Source organism: Podarcis liolepis (genome assembly GCF_965112155.1).
Source record: "Podarcis liolepis genome assembly, chromosome: 2".
NCBI lineage: Eukaryota > Metazoa > Chordata > Lepidosauria > Squamata > Lacertidae > Podarcis > Podarcis liolepis.
Genome location: NC_139555.1, coordinates 6,818,714 through 6,839,606, shown reverse-complemented (window position 1 = coordinate 6,839,606; position 20,893 = coordinate 6,818,714). Strand labels below are relative to the sequence as shown.

Here is a 20,893-nt window from a genome sequence, read left to right as displayed (position 1 = left end):
CTCCCGTTGCTCGGTCCCAGCTCCTGCCAACCTAGCAGTTTGAAAGCACGTCAAAGTGCAAGTAGATGAATAGGTACCGCTCCGGCAGGATGGTAAACGGAGTTTCCGTGCACTGCTCTGGTTCGCCAGAAGCTGCTTAGTCATGCTGGCCACATGACCCGGAAGCTGTACGCCAGCTACCTTGGCCACTAAAGAGAGATGAGTGCCGCAACCCTAGAGTTGTCTGCGACTGGACCTAACAGTGAGGGGTCCCTTTACCTTTAAACAGAGACAGGAAGAGTTGACCATGTCAGATCACTATCTCATCAAATTTCTTCTAGAATAATTATCCCATAGAAGCCTGTAGTTTACAGTGCTGGAGTTTCCTAAAGGCATTGCTTTTAACTTCATATAAATTAACAAGTGATTTCTTCTTCTTTGAACATGATGGGAATAGAGGAGGCTATCTGAAGCTCAGCGAGAGCTGCTGAGGCAGCTGCCTTGAGAATGATTCTCAACTAGGCACATTTTCTTTCTTTCTCTTTCTTTCTTTCTTTCTTTCTTTCTTTCTTTCTTTCTTTCTTTCTTTCTTTCTTTCTTTCTGACATTCCTGTGGTCTTCCTCTGTCAGGTGCAGCACCCATTGTGAAGTCAGTGATGCCACAAGTGTGGACCCAAATACTCAAGTTTGTCACTGGGCGAAACAGGAGGTGCTCATATTGCAACACTTTGCTTATCACAATGCATTATACGTAGTTGGTTTGGAAACTTCAGTTAGTACAGAATTTGGCAGCCAGGTTGCTCACTGGAGCAAGACGATTTCAGCATACTACACCAATCCTGGTCTGACTGCACTGGCTACCAATTAGTTTCCAGGCCCAATTCAAACTGCTGGTTTTGACCTATAAAGCCTTACACTACTCAGGACCGCAATACCTCAAGGTACTGAGGTATACCGCCTCTCTGCATTTGGACCTACCTGGGCTCTGAGATCATCCTCTGAGGCCCTTCTTCATGTGCCTTTTCCATGAGAGGTTTAGAGGGTGGCAATACAAGAATGGGCCTTAAAGCAAGTTGTATGAAAGGAGCCCCACACAGTCAGAATCGATGCACGCAGCTTAGATCGACAGCAGTTTTATTACGGAGATGGCATGAAATTGGAAAGACTTCAACATAAACACAAAAGTAATACAAGTGCTGTGGTGGTTTGAGTACAATTATAGACCAGAAATACATCTCCTTTCCTTACAAGGAGCCATCAGTCATGGAGCCAATAAACTGATATGACCCTTTTGCTTATTCCAGGTGATTCTGCTACATATTGATTATGCAAAGACCATTCTGGTGTTGATACTTGTTTCCAGGCTCTTATATATAATGGCATAACATTCTGGGGAAATTAATTCACCCAAGGCCAAGGTAAAGACAGCTAAGCTGTAGACGTGTTATTGTTTTGAAAACAGCAACAAAGAACACAAAAGAATTCTACTATTTTTACTGCAAACACTGAAACAATTTCTTCATTTTTTCCTGATTTCTGCTTCCTAATCCCAAAGTTGTTAGAAAACCGAGAATGTTTTCAGTGAACCACTGAAACACATTTGTCTTTGGAAGAGCATTCAAATTTCCCAAATTTTATATAGATAGGGTTTGTGTTTTCTGCATTATTCCAGAGAAAAACCTTCCAAGAAAAATGTTCATGGACCCAATATGTTTTATGGAAACCAAAATTACAAATGACAATCCTTCTTTATTTCCTCTGGAAGGTATTTCACATGGAAAGAATGAACGTCATCCCATGATGGTTGGCTTTTATGCAGCATTACCCAATCACTCTTAAGGGTAAAACTAAATATGGAAAGGGAAATCCACTACAGTGGTGCCCTGCAAGACGAATGCCTCGCAAGACGGAAAACCCGCTAATCGAAAGGGTTTTCCGTTTTTGAGCTGCTTCGCAAGACGATTTTCCCTATGGGCTTGCTTTGCAAGATGAAAACGTCTTGCAAGTGTTCCGATTTTTTTTTGCCGCTAAGCCGCTAATAGCCGCTAATAGCCTTTTAGCCGCTAATCCGCTAAGCCTTTAATAGCCGCTAAGCCTTTAATAGCCGCTAAACCGCTAATAGCACTAATCCGCTAAGCCGCCAATAGGGTTGCTTCGCAAGACGAAAAAACCGCTAGACGAAGAGACTCGTGGAACGGATTAATTTCGTCTTGCGAGGCACCACTGTACTTGATTTCCTCATTATATTTTAATGACTACATTGAGGGGGAACTGAATCAGGTTTACAGTGTTGAGGGAAGTGGTTTAAGCCTTTAACATTTGCCCTGCAACTCTTCCCCCCCCCACACACAAGAAAGTATTGTTAGCTATAGAAGGAAACAAGACCACAGGTCCCCATCCCATTAATTTGTCAGAAGAGACATACATATTATGCCCATTATTTTCAGAAAGTAATGAATTGCTTTTATTAGGGGACAATTAATGCATTTTAACTTCAATGTGTGCTTTATGGCAGATGTGAAAATTAAAAATGTACTTAAAAAACATATGGTTAGCTAATGAAAAGCACAGTAAATGGTAATGGCAGAACTGCGTGATGCACAGTGAAATATATAGAATAGACAGATGCCCTGTGTGTGTTCTCCAATCCTGATACCTATGGAGAACAGATCTCACATCTTTTGATAGTCAGAGTGGGAGGAAGAGTAAATGGCAGAGGTATTACATAAGTACATCAGTGCAATTCATGAGTGGTGATGAAGTAACTAAGAATATCAGTTATATTTTCATATCGTAAATCTGAATTGACCACTGCATGGCAATCCTAGCAGATGCAGCCCCATCTGTGCTATCCATTTAATCAGTGTTGTGTCACTGTAGACTGACATGGCTTTCCCCTGAAAACTGTGGGTTTTTTAAGGGTGCTGCGAATTGTTGGGAGACACGTATTCTCCTCACAGAAATACAATTACCAGAGGGGTTTAACAAGCAACCCATCTTCCCAGGGAACTCTGGGAGTTCAGGGAGGGCCACAGCTCAGTGGTAGAGAGTATCAGCTTTGCATGCAGAAGATACCAGTTTCAACCCAGATAGGGCTAGGAATATCTCCTAACAGAAACTCTGGAATTGTGGATGTAAAATTTGCCATTGAGAAGCTGTTAATAAGCACTTTAGATCACCTTTAATGTCGGGTAAGAACTGCTGGATGAGGAAGATCCCACAATGAAAATGCAAGCGGTGTTCTCATTACATCATCTCTCATGCACTGCATTGATATACCTGCGTAGGTCTCCCTCTTTTCTCTCTCCATCCCACTCTGTATTTCTCCCTTCCAGCTTGTTCACTGAGTGGGACCCATCACTCTTATGTCTAGTTTGCCCCTGCGAGTCAGCCTTGCCTAATTTGACTACTTCCAGGGATGGGGAAACTGGTGGCCCTCCAGTTGTTGGACTTCAACTCCCATCAGACCTCACTGCTGGCTGTGCCGGATGGGAGTTGGAGTCTAGCGACACCTGGAGGACCACAGGTATCTCCACCCCTGACTTAGCCGAGGACGTCTTTAGTTCTGGTAGCTCTTTCTGGTGGTAGAGGTTTTCGACACAATCTTCATACTGGAACTGCTCCCCCGGGCTGAACTCATGCTCCCAGATAGCGCCTTGCCACCAGCAGAGGTGAAACTGCTTCCTCCAGTGCTGAGGCCTCCTCCGTAGCCAAGGCCCATGGCACTTCCACCGCCGTAGTTCATGCCTCCAGATGAATGGACCACAGCTGCAAAGGGACCAGAGGAGAAGTTCAGGGTTCATGGGTTAAAACATCTGAGGAACATCAAAGAAGGCATAAAGAATTCCACAACCTAATATTTCTGTATTGATACAATAACTATGCATTTCTTTGGGTATATTTTTTGTTGCTGACAAAACATTTGATCCTTTATTTCTTTAGATCAGTGGTGAGAGGTAATTACCCATATTTTTCGCTCTATAACACGCACCTGACCATAACACGCACGTAGTTTTTAGAGGAGGAAAACAAGAAAAAAAATATTCTAAATGAAACAGTGGATGTATGATTTTTGTGGTTCATGCTGTGGCCACAGACGTGATCTGACGGTGAGTTTGGGGTAGCCCAATGCAAAAATCCTGAGGATCCATGTGGATCCATGCTTTGTAACCACGTTTTTGTGCCATTGTGGCCCCATGAAACAGCGGGTACGTGTGTGTTTTTTGGTGCAGGCTGTAGCCATGGACATGCTATGTGATCTGATGGTGAATTTGGGGTGACCCAGTGCAAAAATCCTGAGGATCCATGTGGATCTGTGCTTTGTAACCACGTTTTAAGTGGGGAGGGAAGAAAAAGAAAAGCACTCAAGGGACAAGGAGCACGCGTGAGGTGTGTGGAGAAGGTTGCTGCTAATAATGCAGAAGAGGGGTATAAGGGGAGAAGGCTCCTCTCCTCTCCCACTTTGCTCCTTCTCTTCCACCTCCCCAGCTTAGCGATGTGAAAAACTTTGCTGCTATTTAGCGAGCTGAGTGGGGAGGAGAGAGGGACAGAGAGCCTGCTTGCTTTAAAGGAGCCAACCGGACAGGAGCCGCTTGCACTCATGTAAGCGGCTCCTCTCCTCTCCAGTGTGGTGTAGTGGTTAAGAGCGGTAGTCACGTAATCTGGGTAACCGGGTTCGCGTCTCCGCTCCTCCACATGCAGCTGCTGGGTGACCTTGGGCCAGTCACACTTCTGTGAAGTCTCTCAGCCCCACTCACCTCACAGAGTGTTTGTTGTGGGGGAGGAAGGGAAAGGAGAATGTTAGCCGCTTTGAGACTCCTGAAGGGGAGTGAAAGGCGGAATATCAAATCCAAACTCTTCTTCTTCTTCTTCTTCTTCCCGCTTTGCTCCTTTAAAACAAGTAGGCTTTGCTTCTCTTCCTCCTCCCCGGCTCGGCAGCTGCCGAGACACTCACACTCACACTTAAAGATAATTAAAAGCAACGTGCTAAGACAAACAAAGGAAACCACAATAGTAACCACTCTGAGACAAATGAAGAAAAATTGCGACCAACACTCTCCCCCAACAAGCACAGTGAGGTCAAAACACACACACATGCAGAGAACTGGCCCTAAAGTCGCAGGGGCGCTGGAAGTCACAGGGGCGCTGGGGGAGTGAACGGGAAGCAAGAGAAGGAGAACGAACCCTCACACACAGAGAGACACACAGAGTATCAATCCTAAAGTCGCAGGGGCGCTGGGAGAGTGAACGGGAAGCAGGAGGAGGAGAACGATAGCTCAAGCACACACACACATAGCCCCTACAGTGGCTAATCCAAAATCGGACAGCAAAAAACTGCAGGCAGGGACAGAGAGCACGGGGTTGTTTTAAAGCAGCCAACCGGACAGGAGCCGCTTACACTTGTGTAAGCGGCTCCTCTCCTCTCCCGCTCTGCTTCTCTCCCTCCTCCCCGGCTGGGCTCGCTGACAGGAGCCGCTTACACCCGCTTTGCTGTTTCAAAGCAAGCCATGGACTGCTCACGACTGCTGCAGATTCCCCCGCCATCCGTAGGCATTCGCTCCATAACACGCACAGACATTTCCCCTTACTTTCTAGGAGGAAAAAACTTCGTGTTATGGAGCGAAAATTACGGTAATTAGAGGATTGTGAGTTTCTGTGATTCACTTGCTTATTACTTACAGATATTTACAGCGCCAACTCCCTCTCCAGCAAGCCTGTTAAATGAGAGAGCAAAGGAAATTACTTTAATTGTTATGATCCAGCAGCTTGGGGGAAAATAGCAGTGGTTCAAATGCAATTCTGCAGAGCTAATAACTGCCAGTAAGACCACTATTCTATTCAAGAGCACTAAGGCATTGGCAAGGCTTTAGTTTTCTGTGCACAGAGAAATCCCATTGGAAGCTGCAAACTTTTTTTCTCATTTACAACTTGCTTTCCATGTGCAGGAAATGATCAATAGAATGAGGACAAGCAATCCTGTCTTTTCCCCATCACCACCACAACAAAGTGATAGATCAAAATGGTCTTTGGAGCTGTGGTAGCCCAAGGGTTGTCTTAAGGGGCTGCTGGGCAGAGAGTTGTCTGGTGGGGGCTCAGAAGCCACAGTTGCAGCTGCCATCTTCATTTTCCAAACTGCAGTGCCCAGGAAGTTCCATTTTCCAATGGCAGTGTGAGTTTAAAAAAAACCATGGCAGCTACCACAAACCCATGGCAGTATTCTTAGACTTCAACTGCAAACTCCAGCCAGAATAGAGGCCTCAGCATCAGCAAGGGACCCAGTGACTGTGAGAGGATTCCAGGTGGCAATGATAGGCCTGGGCACCCACCTGCTAAACTTCTCCTCTTCCCAGAAGACTGGCCCAAAAGTTTGCTTTAGCTTTCAGAGCCCATCATCATAATGTAAACATTGTATCTGGGACCACTGGTCAAACAGAGAACTATATTAGATATGTGTGTTGTAGTTTTGACTGCTGTGGAGTGGCCCTCTAGATGTTGTTGAACGAAAACTCCCATCATCCTTGACCACTAGCCAATCTGGTGGGGACTGATGGGAATTGGAGTCCAATGACATTTGGAGGGCCACAGATCCTCCATCCCTGGGTAATACCTTGCTTGGCAAGAAGCCTGGTGGAGATCAAAGAGGAGGATGGGGTCTGTCCCCACCAAGAGAGGGTCTTTTTCCACCGGCAGTCTAGCGGTGCATTTCACACTTCACCCCAGCCCACTTGGGTTCCACCAACCTGCTCTCCTCCCCTTCCAGCAGCTTCCTATAGGTGGCGATCTCAATATCCAGGGCCAGTTTGACGTTCATGAGCTCCTGGTAGTCCCGAAGCTGACGTGCCATGTCCGCCTTGGCCTTCATTAGAGCCTCCTCCAGTTCGGCCAACTTTATCCTGGCATCTTTAAGGGCAAGTTCTCCACGCTGCTCTGCATCGGCAATGGCTGCCTGCAGGCTGGCACACTAGGGGAAGAAGAAAAGGCAATGTTCTCAGCTCGGAGCAACTTAGGATAATTTAACTAGAATTAAGTAAAATATCTGGATCCACAGTATTGTCATCAGCATTTGAAGACTGGTACAAAACAAGCTTATTTTACTTCTCTCTAAGTCCACCCCCCCCCCTACATAGCTGCCACTGCCCCTTGCCAGCTTTGCCATGAAATACTCCTTTAGTTGAAATTTTCAGCAGCCCTGCATGGCAGTACCTGTTTTTTCACATTGTCGATCTCGGAATGGAGTCGTTGGATCATGCGGTTCAGCTCGGAGATCTCAGTCTTTGTATTGCGCAGATCATCTCCGTGCCTTCCAGCGGAAAGCTGCAATTCTTCATACTGAGAGTCAAAAAAGGGGGGAAATTATTTAGATTACTGAAGTGCAAACTTTGATGGAGGGAAACATAGGGTAGCCACTTTTAAATTGCCAAAAAGAGAGCAAATGCATCACCCCTTCCTCAAAAAAAAAAAGGAAAAAAACTCCAAAGAGGAGAAAGGAGGACACAGATTTGCATAAAATGTGCACATGTATATACAGTCATACTTTGGACCTGTAGGAGTGCAAATATCCAGAGATGTAGTGATCAGGTGGGATTGCTATGAGGAATTATAACAAATATAGAGTAAGCCATCTGTGTCAGCAATGAAAGCATTGCGTTGACTGGGTTTAAACTATTTTGATATGATTTTTGATCAGTCTACACCTCTGCATCTCTGGCCCTTTTGACCCTACTGCCCATTTCTCTCTCCTCACGTCACGTACACAGCGTACACAGCAGTTGCTTCGCCAGGCAGGCATCCTGTGCCATAAAGATAGTGGGCAAGTTACTTTGATGTAGTTTTCTTATATATAATCTTAAGATGTTGATCTTAGGGCCAGGAAACAGATCTCACATTAAGGGGATAATGGTCACTGTCCTCCTGGCCATCCTCCTTATCATATGTATTGCTTGTTTATTACCTCCAGGGTTGCCAGATGCTCTTCTTTGTAGTTCTCAACTTATTTAATAATAATAATAATAATAATAATAATAATAATAATAATAATAATAATAATAATTTACTATTTATACCCCGCCCATCTGGCTGAGTTTCCCCAGCCACACTGGGCGGCTCCCAATCAGTGTTAAAAACAGTACAGTATTTACCACCCCTTTGTAGTTCTCAACTTATTTACCCCAGAAATATTTGTGCTTAATTAGTTTTAGTGGTTTAACTTTCTCCCCACGTGGGTTTGTGGAAATGCTCAGAAGAAATATGATTGGTTCTTTTGAACACTCTGTAAAAAGCTTTTTTGTGAATAAAAGTACCTGGGCTGGGGGGCTGCGGAGATCTGATTCGGACAGCACAGAGAGACACGATTATACGCACCCTTCCCAGAGTCTTGCTGGTTCAAGCCTCTGTGTGTATTCATATTAATCAGAGTTCAATCCTTCCTTTACTTTGCAAATGCAACAGGATCTCAAATGGCTTAGTTGCCAAACGTTTCAGCTCCCAAACAAAAAACTGGAAGTGAGTGTTCCAGTTTTTGAACGATATTCAGAAGCCAAACATCCAGCATGCCTTCTGTGGCTTCTGATTTTCTGTAGGAAGCTCCTGCAGCCAATTGAAAGCCGTGCCTTAATTTTTGAATGGTTCCAGGAATTGAACAGAATCTCAAAACGCATCCTGTTCAACAACCAAGGTACGACTGTAGATGTAAATTTAGACATAACACATACAGGTCAAATAGGCACACAATACATCTCCCCATATTGGGAAGGCTGTGAGCAGGTGACCTTCATGCCTGCTCAGTCTGCTGCCCTGGTGCTCATTGGTGATGGGCAACTTCAAGATCCTCCATGTTTTCCTTTCTTAGGATTCTTTAGCTTTACATGGAGGTAGATCTGACAGCCTTTCAAACAGAGGATGCCTTGAGGTACAGCCATATCCTCCAACAGCTCTTCAAATAGGGACTGTCTTCTGTAAAAGTAAGATACATGGCCACTCTAGATACATGGCTTTAGAGCCCTGGCTCCTCCTTTCAAACCCATTTCCCCATCACTTAAGAACTGCTCACCTTGCTTTGATACCACGATTCTGCCTCAGCCCTGCTTCGGTTGGCAATGTCTTCATACTGAGCCTTGACCTCGGCGATGATGCTGTTCAGGTCCAGGTTTCGGTTGTTGTCCATTTGGAGAACGACAGAGGTGTCAGAAATGTGGGCCTGCAACTGGGCTAATTCCTACAAGGGGGGGGGGGAAGTTGAAGAAAGAGGGCTTACCAAGGTGAAAGACACACACATCTCTACCACATTCAAGCACTGGTCCACACTGAGCAAGGAAACTTTGCAGCCTGAAGCTTATTTCAGAGATGGGGAATCTTTGGCTTTTCAGATGTTGCTGGACTCCAGCTGCTATCATCCTAGCCAGCATGGCCAAGGGTCAGAGATTAAGGGAGTGGTAGTCCAGCAATGTCTGGAGGGTTCCCCCATCTCTACTGTGCTAGATGGAAAAGTGAGACCCTAGAACAGTCTGCAACCCTGCTTGAAATAAACACGCCCAATTCTTGCTAATATTGAGGATGCAGTCACACCTCAAAAGACTTCCTTGGTGCTTGGTTGGTTACATGCCAGGCCTAACTCTTTGTATTTTGTCTATCCATTCATCTTTCAGTCCGGATTGTATTTTATTATGGCATCCGAGCGACATATTAAGTAAGAAACAGTTTGAAATAAGCTGGATTCTGTTAACAGGTCCCAATATTTCAGTAGTGAGCAAAAGGTATACCTCTAGGGCAGCTTCTCTAGTGGAACAGCGAAGAGGCTGCTGGAAAAATTGCTCAAATGGCAAAAATGATTGAGCTGTGCCGGATTAAGCCCTGTGGAGGCTGGAGGGCAGTTGAAATTGCAGCCCACCCCCGTTGTGCAAATGCTCTACTGGGATAGCATTGAACTAAGAAAGCTTGATTTCAATTTTCTTTCAAGATCAAATCAAGATTATTTTGATCCGTTGTCTCAGGGGCCCTAAAAGGCTTGGGGCCTCTATGCCGATGCCTACACAGCCTATTGGTACTGGGGAATCCTGTGCTTTCCAGATAATGCTAGAATCCAGATGACATCAGCCACAGCTAGCATGGCTGATGGTGAGGGATGATGGGAGTTGTAGTCCAACAATATCTGGAACGCCAGAAGTTTCCCATCTCTGACTTAGACTTCAGCAGAGTAGTATAGGATTGAGCCACAAGGAGCTGGTTTCCTCTCTGTTAGGATGCCATCTGAGTAGAGGCCTAGAGATTGAACTTGTTGGTAGCAACCAATGCTTGAAAATGCAAAATGTCAACCAAAGCTGGTTTGGGCTCATCTTGCTAGACTCTTCTTTCTTTCTCCCTGAAAAAACTAGACGGTGTTCTTACTTCTTCATAGAAAGCTCTCAGGAAGTTGATTTCATCAGCTAGGGAATCCACTCTGGCTTGCAGCTCAACCTTGTTCATAAAGGAAGCATCCACATCCTGGAAAGAGAGAAAAAGACCAAAGGGCTGAACACCACAGCAGATGTGAGAGCCAAAACGAAACCACAAGTTTCCCCTAAAAGTACAAGGGTTAAAGCATGCATTTGTTTAAAGCAGTGGCCCCATCACTCTGTGCCAAATGTGCTGAAGCTACTGTTATGAATTCAGTGGTCTGTGTTTGCCTGAGCTTGAGTCTGGACTAAGGATTCTGAGCTCCTTTGTTCTGATTTGATACACGATGTGCAATCACAGAACATTTCAGGATTGGGGCCTCTGCCATTGGCCCTTGAACTCTGAGTTGTGATTCGCAGCTTGGAAGTTTAGACAGCCAATCATGTTGGGAGTGGGAGTGGCCCAAGCTTTCAGAAATTTATATAAGCAGTTGCTTTGCCCCTGTTTCCCAGTTATGTAGTTCAATCAAGGTTCTTGCTGTTATCACTGTGTCTTGCCTCATGGAAACCCACTCACCTTCTTGAGCACCACAAAATCATTTTCTGCACCTGTGCGCTTGTTGATCTCCTCTTCATACCTGTCGGAGGGAGAGGGAAATTGAGTGACTCATTACCACTGGATGAGTGGAAGAAAAGACCTTCCCACCTATTTCACAGAATTCTTTTAAAGTCTCCCATCGCCTTCTGGCACCTGCCACAATAATCTTTGGCTCTTTCACCAGACTAAAGTAGAAGGATGGAACCCATGTGCAAAAAAGTAAGCACATCCCTGTTTGAAGACTGATATTTGCTGAAGTTAAGAGGAAAGTTTACACAAATTCCAAATTCAGCATAAGTTCTTAAGATCCTTACTTGATCAGACCAGTGTCCATATAGCACAGCATAAATAGCAATCCATTTGGCTCCAGCAAGCCCACAAGAAACCCCCTCAGTTGTTTGTCTCCAACATTTCTGCTATATAAGATATATTGCCTCTGAACATGAAGGTTCCATTTAGGTAACATGGCTAATAACATTTCATAAACTAATCTTCCTTGTTTGTTCACATCCTTTCAAAACATTTAAAGCTAGCAGCCATCAAAATGTTAGAATTCAGATTTTATTTTAGAATTTCACTTTGGAAATTAGGCTTTGAGGAATGCTTGGTGTGAGGGGGGATAATGCTTAACTGTCATTTATGAGCTTTAAGGCAATAATGTTAAGTATCCATTTGTTGACATAGTCATAGGGGTGGGGGTTTTTGGTGCTCTCTAAAACCCCAGATACAACAGTTGGGAATGCAGGCTGGTGTGACTTCTCAGGCCCCATAGCTTAGAGCAGGGGTCTGCAACCCGTGGCTCCGGAGCCACATGTGGCTCTTTTACATCTTTGCTGCGGCTCCGGGGCGGATACTAGCGAGGGGAGGAGGTGCATTGTGTGCCTCGACACTCCTCACTGTGGCGGGCGCTGTACTGGCTGTGACGTCGCATGGGGGCGGTGCGTGCGTTAGTCACGCACCGTCCCGACATCACCTTCCCGCCCGCTGTCAGATCGTGGCTCCGGAGATATATTTGTTTTAAATGTCGCAATGGTTTTGCGGCTCCCAGTTGTTGTTTTTTCTTCGGAAACGGGTCCAAGTGGCTCTTTTTGTCTTAAAGGTTGCAGACCCCTGGCTTAGAGAAAGGGGCTACTGGAGGCCCTAGCCCCAACCCGCCAATGACACAGGGACCAGGCTGAACTCTGAGCATCTATGGCGGCTGTCTTGGGGTAGGATGCTAGCAAAGAGCAAATTCAGACAGAAGGCTTTGGGAAGCACTGGTTGAAGCACGGGTAGGCAAACTAAGGCCCAGGGGCCAGATCCAGCCCAATCACCTTCTCAATCCAGCCCATGGATGGTCCGGGAATCAGCGTGTTTTTACATGAGTAGAATGCGTTCTTTTATTTAAAATGCATCTCTGGGTTATTTGTGGGGCATAGGAATTCATTCATTATTATTTTTTCAAAATATAGTGCAGCCCACCACATGGTCTAAGGGATAGTGGACCGGCCCATGGCTGAAAAAGGTTGCTGACCCCTGGGTTGAAGGCTTTGGGAAGGACACAGAGTGTTTGGGATGGTGGTGGTTTAGACCTGCAATGCCTGAGGAAGGGAGTGGAAGGCTGTAAGAAGAGCTAACACCGCAATAAACCAGAATTACTGTCTTCTCATCAATCCTGGTGATAAGTGCAGCTCACGTTCAGGCCTATTCTCCATGCAACCCCAGATCAAGAGGCATCCAATGTGCTGTGCCCCTATTACAAGCCCACAAAGAGACTCATCCTCAAAAACAGAGCATTGTGAGCCCGGAAGTGTCCTGGTGTTTTGGCTTTTGGCTTTGGTTGATGTTACGTCTTTCTGAAGGAATTCAAAAATGAAAACGCCCGGACTAGTTTTATTGACATTACTTTGAGGAGAGGCCAAGACCAGTCTGCCCTCACCTTTCTTTTCTTGAAACCTGGCCAAATACGAAGCGGCCAGAAGGTGCAGCACAAATGGGAATGCAGTTTTGGCATGTGTGTGGCTGTCATGAAAACAGGATGAAATGGGCAGTGGGCCTGATCCAGCTGGCTTGTCTTAATGCCATTAGTTTCCTGGAGCCAAGCAATGGGGAAAGGCCATTTGACAACCTCTAAACCCCAATGAAAGAGGGGTGAGGGTGTGTGTGGGGGGGTGTCTGTTCATTCCATATTCATCTGAATACAGGCTGCATATTCTCAATTAATCTGGTTTGTATAAAACTTGAGCGTGGCCTATAATTGTGCTCTCGCAAGTAGAGAAGCTGTGATTTAAGCCCATCTCTGGACCCATGCAGAATTTTGGTGTACTTTAGTGGTTTTTGTAAAAGGCTCACCCATTATGTCAATTGTGAAACGAGTGCAAAATTTGCATTTGATTTTTAGATTGTAAAAAAGCCAAACAAAAATACATTGGATGGTGCTGGAGATTTAAGAGATTCCTTTCAAAACATTTTCATTTTAAGGTTGTGACCTATATTGGGGGACAGCTTATATTTGAACCAATATTGTGTGTGTGTGTGTGTGTGTGTTTCCCTCTACAGAGTGATTATGATTCCTTTTAAACCATTCTTAATGTTGTATTTTAAGCTATTGTGACCTGCCATGGGAAGTTAGGACGAAGAGTCGTTAATAATAATCATCTTACAATTTTCCACTTTCCTTGGCCAACATACTGAACCTGCTGGAACTTGGGTGTTCAGCAATTTAATGATATACATATATAAAAGAATTTGGCATTTGGCATTTTAGGAAGAGCATCAAAGAAATCAAGCTCTGGAGCCAACTGAAGATTCCCAGGTAAGATCCTCCCTCTATTGTGTGGGCAGGTAGTCCCTCCCCTACTTGGCCTGGTCACCTTGGCAACGCTTCCCTAGGCGGGATTGGACAACTGACTGAGGTAGGCGGAGACCTTCAGGTATCCCACCTGAGGGAAGACAAAGCCAAGCCTGTGCTAATGGAACCGCATAGGGTCCAGGGGGCTGCGCGTGACCACGCAAAGGGCGCCCCCCATTTAATGTGGGGAGCGGTCATTGTGGGCAAAATCATATCTTTCCTGCACTTCCTGTTGTCTCCACTCTTCTGCCATTTTCCTGTCCTCACCTAAACCGAGGGACCTTATACTAATGTGGATAAAAATAATGCAATGAAACTAGATCTGTCATGGTATGCAATAAATCTATGTTTTTTGTTTGTTGAAAACATTATTTTACTAGTTAGTATTCTTTTTATTTTGAATTGCAAATGGTGGACACCATAATCTTTTCAGTGTTTAGGGCATGGGTAGGCAAACAAAGGTCCGGGGGCCGGATCTGGCCCAATCGCATTCTCAATCTGGCCCGCGGACGGTCTGGGAATCAGCGTGTTTTTACATGAGTAGGATGTGCCCTTTTATTTAAAATGCATCTCTGGGTTATTTGTGGGGGATAGGAATTCATTCATTTCCCCCCAAAAAATATAGTCCGGCCCCCCACAAGGTCTGAGGGACAGTAGACTGGCTCCCTGCTGAAAAAGTTTGTTGGCCCCTGGTTCAGGGCCTCTAAAGGCTGTCACCACCTGCTCCTTCCTCCTCCCCCATTGGTCCCTGCCACCCGCTTGCTTTCCAGGCAAAGAGCCAATGAGCAAGTAGGCAGGGGCATCCACTTCTTCCCTCTCTCAGCACCTCCACCACCATTTGGGCCAGAGTGAAAGGTAGGTGAATGCTGGCAGGTTGCAATGCTGAAGAAGAGGAGGAAGAGGAGGAGGTTCGGGGGCATTTGTCATGGGTGGAGTTTGGGCCCTCAGAAGATGCCCAGCCAGGCTGACTTTTGACATGTGACCAAAAATAAATAAGATTTTCATCTGACTGAGATTTTGCTTCACATTTAGAGCATCGGCAGTCAGCTAAGGAGATCGCTCCAATACTTTGGCCACCTCACGAGAAGAGAAGACTCCCTGGAAAAGACCCTGATGTTGGGAAAGATGGGGGGCACAAGGAGAAGGGGACGACAGAGGACGAGATGGTTGGACAGTGTTCTCGAAGCTACCAGCATGAGTTTGACCAAACTGCGGGAGGCAGTGGAAGACAGGAGTGCCTGGCGTGCTCTGGTCCATGGGGTCACGAAGAGGCGGACACGACTAAACAAAAGTCACACTCCAAGGAGATCGCTAGTAGGAGAAGACTGACAGACTCCTTTTCATTTGTCTATTTTACATTCTTTTGCCTTCAGTCAGATTGCTGCAGTATGTGCAAGTAACTTAAAGCAGGGGTTTTAGTGTGGCTGCCCCTGTTGTGGAACAGCTTCCCTCTTGAAAAACACCCACCACCTGCACTTTCCAGAAACAACTGTGTTCCAACAGACTTCCCTAACTGGATAAACTGGTCTTTTGTCCTGAGTGTTTAATTTTCAATGTCTTCTTTTAAATGTATCTGCTGTTGTTTTTTTTTACTGATTGGGGGGTTTTTTGTTTGCTCTTTTTAACTGCACGCCGCCTTGAGACAATTGTACAGAAGCTGATTTATAAATTAATTGTGGTTATCATAGAATTGTAAATGTGAAAGAGACCCCAAGGACCATCAAGTCTAACCCCCTACCGTGCAACAATGATGATAAGAATAATTTTACGGTACCCACCTTATCCTGAAGTCCTCCACTGTATCCTGCATGTTCTTCAATTCCATCTCTAATTGTGGTCTCTGTCCCAGAATATGATCCAGCTGATTTTTTAGACCACTGATGTATGACTCAAATAAAGGCTCAAGGTTACGCCGGGTGATCTTTTGCTCCTGCAATAGGCTCCATTTGGTCTCTAGCACTTTGTTCTGTTGCTCCAGGAAACGGACCTGAATGTATCCCACCAAGACAAAAATATGTTGAATGTTGGCCTCGTGTACGGACAAAACAGAATACGGGTTGCTAAGCTATACCACCATCAAAGGAGGTAATATCCTGAATATCTTTCCCTTCTATTTTTAAATAGATTGCAAGAAATTGCCACAGCAAATACTTTACATAGAAAATGTTACAGGGAGCTGGCAGGTTGTACCTAATGAGTTAGTATTAATAGCAGCTCAAAGAGTGGCTAGTATCAAATGATTCAGAAGGTCCAGGAGATTTGCAGATGGTGGATAAATGGAAAGATATAGGAATGAAACCGGGAAGTGTTATCTTTTGACACATGCATCTAATTGTGTCTATTGGTTGCTTTAAAAAAAAAGCATGGTGAATTTTCTGTGGATTGTGACACAGGATCAATTGTGACTTTTATATATTAAAAGCAAATTTGGGCTCTCAGCTGCCAGTAGGTACCAAGCAGTGGAGTCTGATATCTTGCACGGCTACCTGGGCTTCCAACTACAACTAAATACTCCTTTGCTCTCACATATTGCATAAGTGGGTACAGCATTTTAAGAGCTTGAGCTATGAACTGGAAGCACCTTGTTCAAATTTCATCATCTTTAGGTCTTTCTCACAAGACAAGCAAAAGCTGAACTCTATGCAAGGTACACAAAGCTATCTAAACATTTTCCATTGACACAATTTGTTTTAGCGGAAGAACCAGACCTTCAGTGTTAGAGAATTTGATCTTGCATCATGTGCCAATGCAGTGCAACAGGAGAATGAAACTGGATCCAACTACAGCAGGTGTGAGGAGCCTCTGGCGTTTTCGATGTTGCTGAAATACAATTCCCATGATCTGTGGCCATGAGCCATGCTTTCTGGGGCTGACGGGAGTTCACCAACATCCATAGTGTCCTCCACACTTCAGCTACAGAAGACCCGTGAAAGCTAGGGAATCCTGCATCTAATACTTAAGTGTCACCACAAATCAAATATATGTAAGATCAAATATATGTATAGGAGGCTAACTCAAAAACACTCAAATGCAATTATTTGAGGGTGGTATGAATTTCCTCTAACCAGCCAATGAATGAAGGAAAACAATTCGGGGAAGGGGCTGGTGTGGAGGCAATCCAAGTTATTTATTTAAATTTAATTATAATACTATTTTTAAGCATGCCACTCATAAAAAATATCAAGGTGATATACAATAAAATCATTAAAACATCACACAGCTATAACATTATCCAGTTATAAAATCATTAAGTCCAGAACAAACGATCAACACAGGAATGAGGGACTCTTGTGAATTTCAGCTTCTTTCCATTATTCCAAGCTTACGTTCAGTTCTACACATTTCCAAATCATTTTGTGAATTTGTTTTTAAAATTCCCACTTGAAAATCCATCAACATTTCAACACAAATTTCTCTTTATGTACACATTTTTTGTATGTAATTTCCCTTAATAAACGCATTTTGCAAATCAGTATGTATTTAAGTGCATATTTTTGTACACATTGGAGAACTGCATTGCAAAATGTGAAGGGCAGCAGTGTTCCAGTTCATGTAACTGTTTCAGAAACTGCAAATTAGGTACGTTTGCCATTAAATGCAAACTAAATTGAATTTCTCCCCCTATCCTTATCAATTCGCTGAAAACACTTAATGAAACAAATGTGCTTAGAGCAGGTGATGAAATATCAGGGTTGTAGCTGCCTGTCTGATTTCAAAAGGAACAGTGTACCAAATTACTGGTGCCACTATGCTAACAACCTTGGTTCATGCTGAAACTAAATGAGTTACTAAATAAATAAATATTTTGCTGGTTCTAAGACACTGAGGATTATAAGCGACTTGCTGCAAAAACCTTGGTTTCTTTAGTCACACATTTTTAAGGTCAGTAAAATATAAACAAGTGAAATTTCTCTCCATGACCTAATGTCCTACCCCCCTAATTTAGCTCCAGCTATTGACTGGTCTTGGGACGCGGGTGGTGCTATGGTCTAAACCACAGAGCCTAGGGCTTGCCGATCAGAAGTTCGGCGGTTCAAATCCCCGCGACGTGGTGAGCTCCCGTTGCTCGGTCCCTGCTCCTGCCAACCTAGCAGTTCAAAAGCACGTCAAGTGCAAGTAGATAAATAGGTACCGCTCTGGCGGGAAGGTAAATGGTGTTTCCGTGCGCTGCTCTGGTTCGCCAGAAGCGGTTTAGTCATGCTGGACACATGACCCGGAAGCTGTACGCCAGTTCCCTCGGCCAATAAAGCGAGATGAGCACTGCAACCCCAGATTTGTCAGCAACTGGACCTAATGGTCAGGGGTAGCTTTCAGCACACTTAAAGGAAAACACATTCCCACCAATGAAAGAGGATTTACTATTTTAAGATGCTTAGTCGTGCTGTTAAGTTGCACAAAGCAGCTTAAATATGAATGTAGCCTGTGAGCTTCCCTGCAATTTCCACACGGGTAAGACATTTAGTCCTAACATGTCTATTAACTGCCCACAACCACTTTTGTGTGTGCCCATCCCTTTTGGAGATGCCTTTTCAAAACATCTCTAGTGCGTACACACATGCACTCGTACCCTTTTTGCTTTCTCCACCTGATCTCTTGAAGTTTAGTCTCTGATCATAGGGAGGAAGTGCTCTTTTCCCAGCCTGAGGTCCTCCTGATATTTTGGACTACAGTTCCCATTAGACCCAACTGCCATTGTTCATAACAAGGGATAATGGGATTTGTAGTTTTCCCCCATCTCTGATCAATCATCAGGAAGTGATCCATGGTGTGAGAGCAAGGATGCTCTACAAATACAGTGGGACCTTGGTTTTCAAATATAATCCTTTCCGGAAGACGGTTCGAGTTCTGAAATGTTCAAAAACTGAACAAACAATATGGAAGCCTCAATATGGAAAACTCAATACGGAAGCCGCACGGCATGTTCGACTTCCAAGACATGTTCAAAAACCGAAGCATTTACTTCTGGGTTTACGGCATTCGAAAAACAAAATTTTCGTCAACAGAGAACTTCGAAAACCAAGGTACCACTGTACACAGCTGTGTCTATTTCTAGCGATGAAATGTTGGTAGGATATAGTAGGCACGGAAAGAAAACAGCTGCCCTATATTGTCAGCAGAGCTTGTTTAAATAGTAGCAGGAAGGAACTTGTTTTAAAGTAGCGTAAAGTTTTTAGGATGGCATCCAGAGAAAAACTTACCTTATCAATGAAGGAGGCAAATTTGTTGTTGAGTGTCTTGATCTGCTCCTTCTCTTCCTTCCTCACCTTCTGGATGGTGGGGTCAATCTCCAAGTTAAGAGGCGCCAGGAGGTTTGGGTTAACGGTAACCTCATGGATGCCACCGGCGCCAGCTCCGTAGCCATAGCCACCACCACCAACAATCCGGTACCCAACTCCTCCATGACCTAATCCATAACCATATCCAGATCTGGCAGTAGTACGGTAGCCGCCCATGGAGATTCTTTTACTTGCTCCAAAGCCATGGAGGCTTCTGCTGCCAAAGCCACCACTGACACGTCCAAGGCCTGCACCACCACCCCGGGAGACCGAAACCGTGCTGAAGCTAGTTCGGCTACCTGGGATAATAGCTGAAGAGGTGCTAAAATTCTTAGAGACTCTGACTGATTTCTGAGCCATTGTTCCTCCTCAGGGCAAGAAGGGGAAACAGAGAGAGACAGAGAGAGATGAGACAAGACTCCTGGACAGCCAAGGTGAAAGGATCCTCTGGGATGCTCACGCGTTTCCCCTTTTTATCTCATTGGAGAGCTGGGTTTGGCAGCTGGAGATCACAGGTAATTGGCCTGAATTAATCTCTTTGGTATGTCTGGCATGAGGCCTTTTCCATTATGTTGTAGCTAACGTAATGTCCTGACGACTTGTAAAATCAAGAGGACTTGTAAAACCAAGCGGAATTTTCTAACCCTGTAGTTTACAGTGCTGGGGTTTCCTAAAGGCATTGCTTTTAACTTCATATAAATTAACAAGTGACTTTTTCTTCTTTGAACATGATGGGAATAGAGGAGGCTATCTGAAGCTCAGCGAGAGCTGCTGAGGCAGCTGCCTTGAGAATGATTCTCAACTAGGCACATTTTCTTTCTTTCTTTCTTTCTTTCTTTCTTTCTTTCTTTCTTTCTTTCTTTCTTAGATTCCTGTGGTCTTCCTTCGTCAGGTGCAACACCCATTGTGAAGTCATTGATACCACAAGTGAGGACCCATATACTCAAGTTTGTCACTGGGAGAAACAGGAGGTGCTCATATTGCAACGCGTTGATTACCGCAATGTGTTATACGTAGGGCTCCCTCTGAAGATGGTTTGGAAACTTCAGTTAGTGCAGAATTCAGCAGCCAGGTTGCTCACTGGGGCAAGACGGTTTGAGCATACCACACCGATCCTGGTCTGACTGCACTGGCTACCAATTAGTTTCCATGCGCAATTCAAACTGCTGGTTTTGACCTATAAAGCCTTACACTGCTCAGGACCACAATACCTCAAGGTACTGAGGTATACCGCCTCTCTGCATTTGGACCTACCTGGGCTCTGAGATCATCCTCTGAGTCCCTTCTTCACGTGCCTTTTCCATGAGAGGTTTGGAGGGTGGCAACATAAGAACGGGCCTTTTCTGCTGTGGCTCCCCATTATGGAATGCTCTCCCCGGGGAGGTTTGGCTGACTCCTAGTTACATATCTTTAGGTGCCAGGTGAACAGGCCTTTGGCTGATTAACATCTGGTGCCCTTTTGAATGTGTTGTGGAAGGGGAAATTATTAGGTTGCCTTTGTTTTTATTATGTATTCTGTGTTTTTGATATTGTAAATTTATGTTGCGAACCGCCCTGAGATCTATAGGGCAGTATACTTATGTGTTGTTTTTTTAATAAGATATTTATTAAGATTTTTTTCACACATTACAGTAAAAATGAAAAAAGAAAAAGAAAAATGCAAAATAAAAACAGTTAAAAACACATTAATTTTCCGTTTCTTATTTTCCTTAAGCTTATTTCCCCAGACCTCCTCATACCTCCCTTTTTTGTATTCCACTTAAATTTATTAGTTCAGCAAATCCTTACCATTAAGCTTTTACCCATTTATAGACCTTTGTTTCATATTCTCTTAAAGCAT

General features: G+C 44.5%; 1 protein-coding gene across 2 annotated transcripts in view; it reads right to left on the bottom strand.

Moving 5' to 3' along the window:
* Positions 1 to 2,211: 2,211 nt before the first annotated feature.
* The window catches only part of LOC310698115 (keratin, type II cytoskeletal 75-like), a 39,062-nt gene continuing 20,380 nt past the window's right edge, over positions 2,212 to 20,893 (bottom strand). Inside the window, exons 1-9 of one of the 2 annotated variants that reach the window (XM_083484868.1) lie at positions 18,976 to 19,916; positions 15,556 to 15,764; positions 10,927 to 10,987; positions 10,363 to 10,458; positions 9,029 to 9,193; positions 7,183 to 7,308; positions 6,720 to 6,940; positions 5,659 to 5,693; positions 2,212 to 3,747 (exon numbers count right to left, since the gene is read on the bottom strand). In XM_083484868.1, coding sequence (XP_083340994.1) covers positions 3,539 to 3,747; positions 5,659 to 5,693; positions 6,720 to 6,940; positions 7,183 to 7,308; positions 9,029 to 9,193; positions 10,363 to 10,458; positions 10,927 to 10,987; positions 15,556 to 15,764; positions 18,976 to 19,413 — 1,560 coding nt within the window. In that variant the 5' untranslated portion in view covers positions 19,414 to 19,916 and the 3' untranslated portion in view covers positions 2,212 to 3,538. Of the gene's footprint in view, positions 3,748 to 5,658; positions 5,694 to 6,719; positions 6,941 to 7,182; positions 7,309 to 9,028; positions 9,194 to 10,362; positions 10,459 to 10,926; positions 10,988 to 15,555; positions 15,765 to 18,975; positions 19,917 to 20,893 lie in introns of those variants that run through there. The other variant, XM_083484869.1, reaches the window with a different exon arrangement.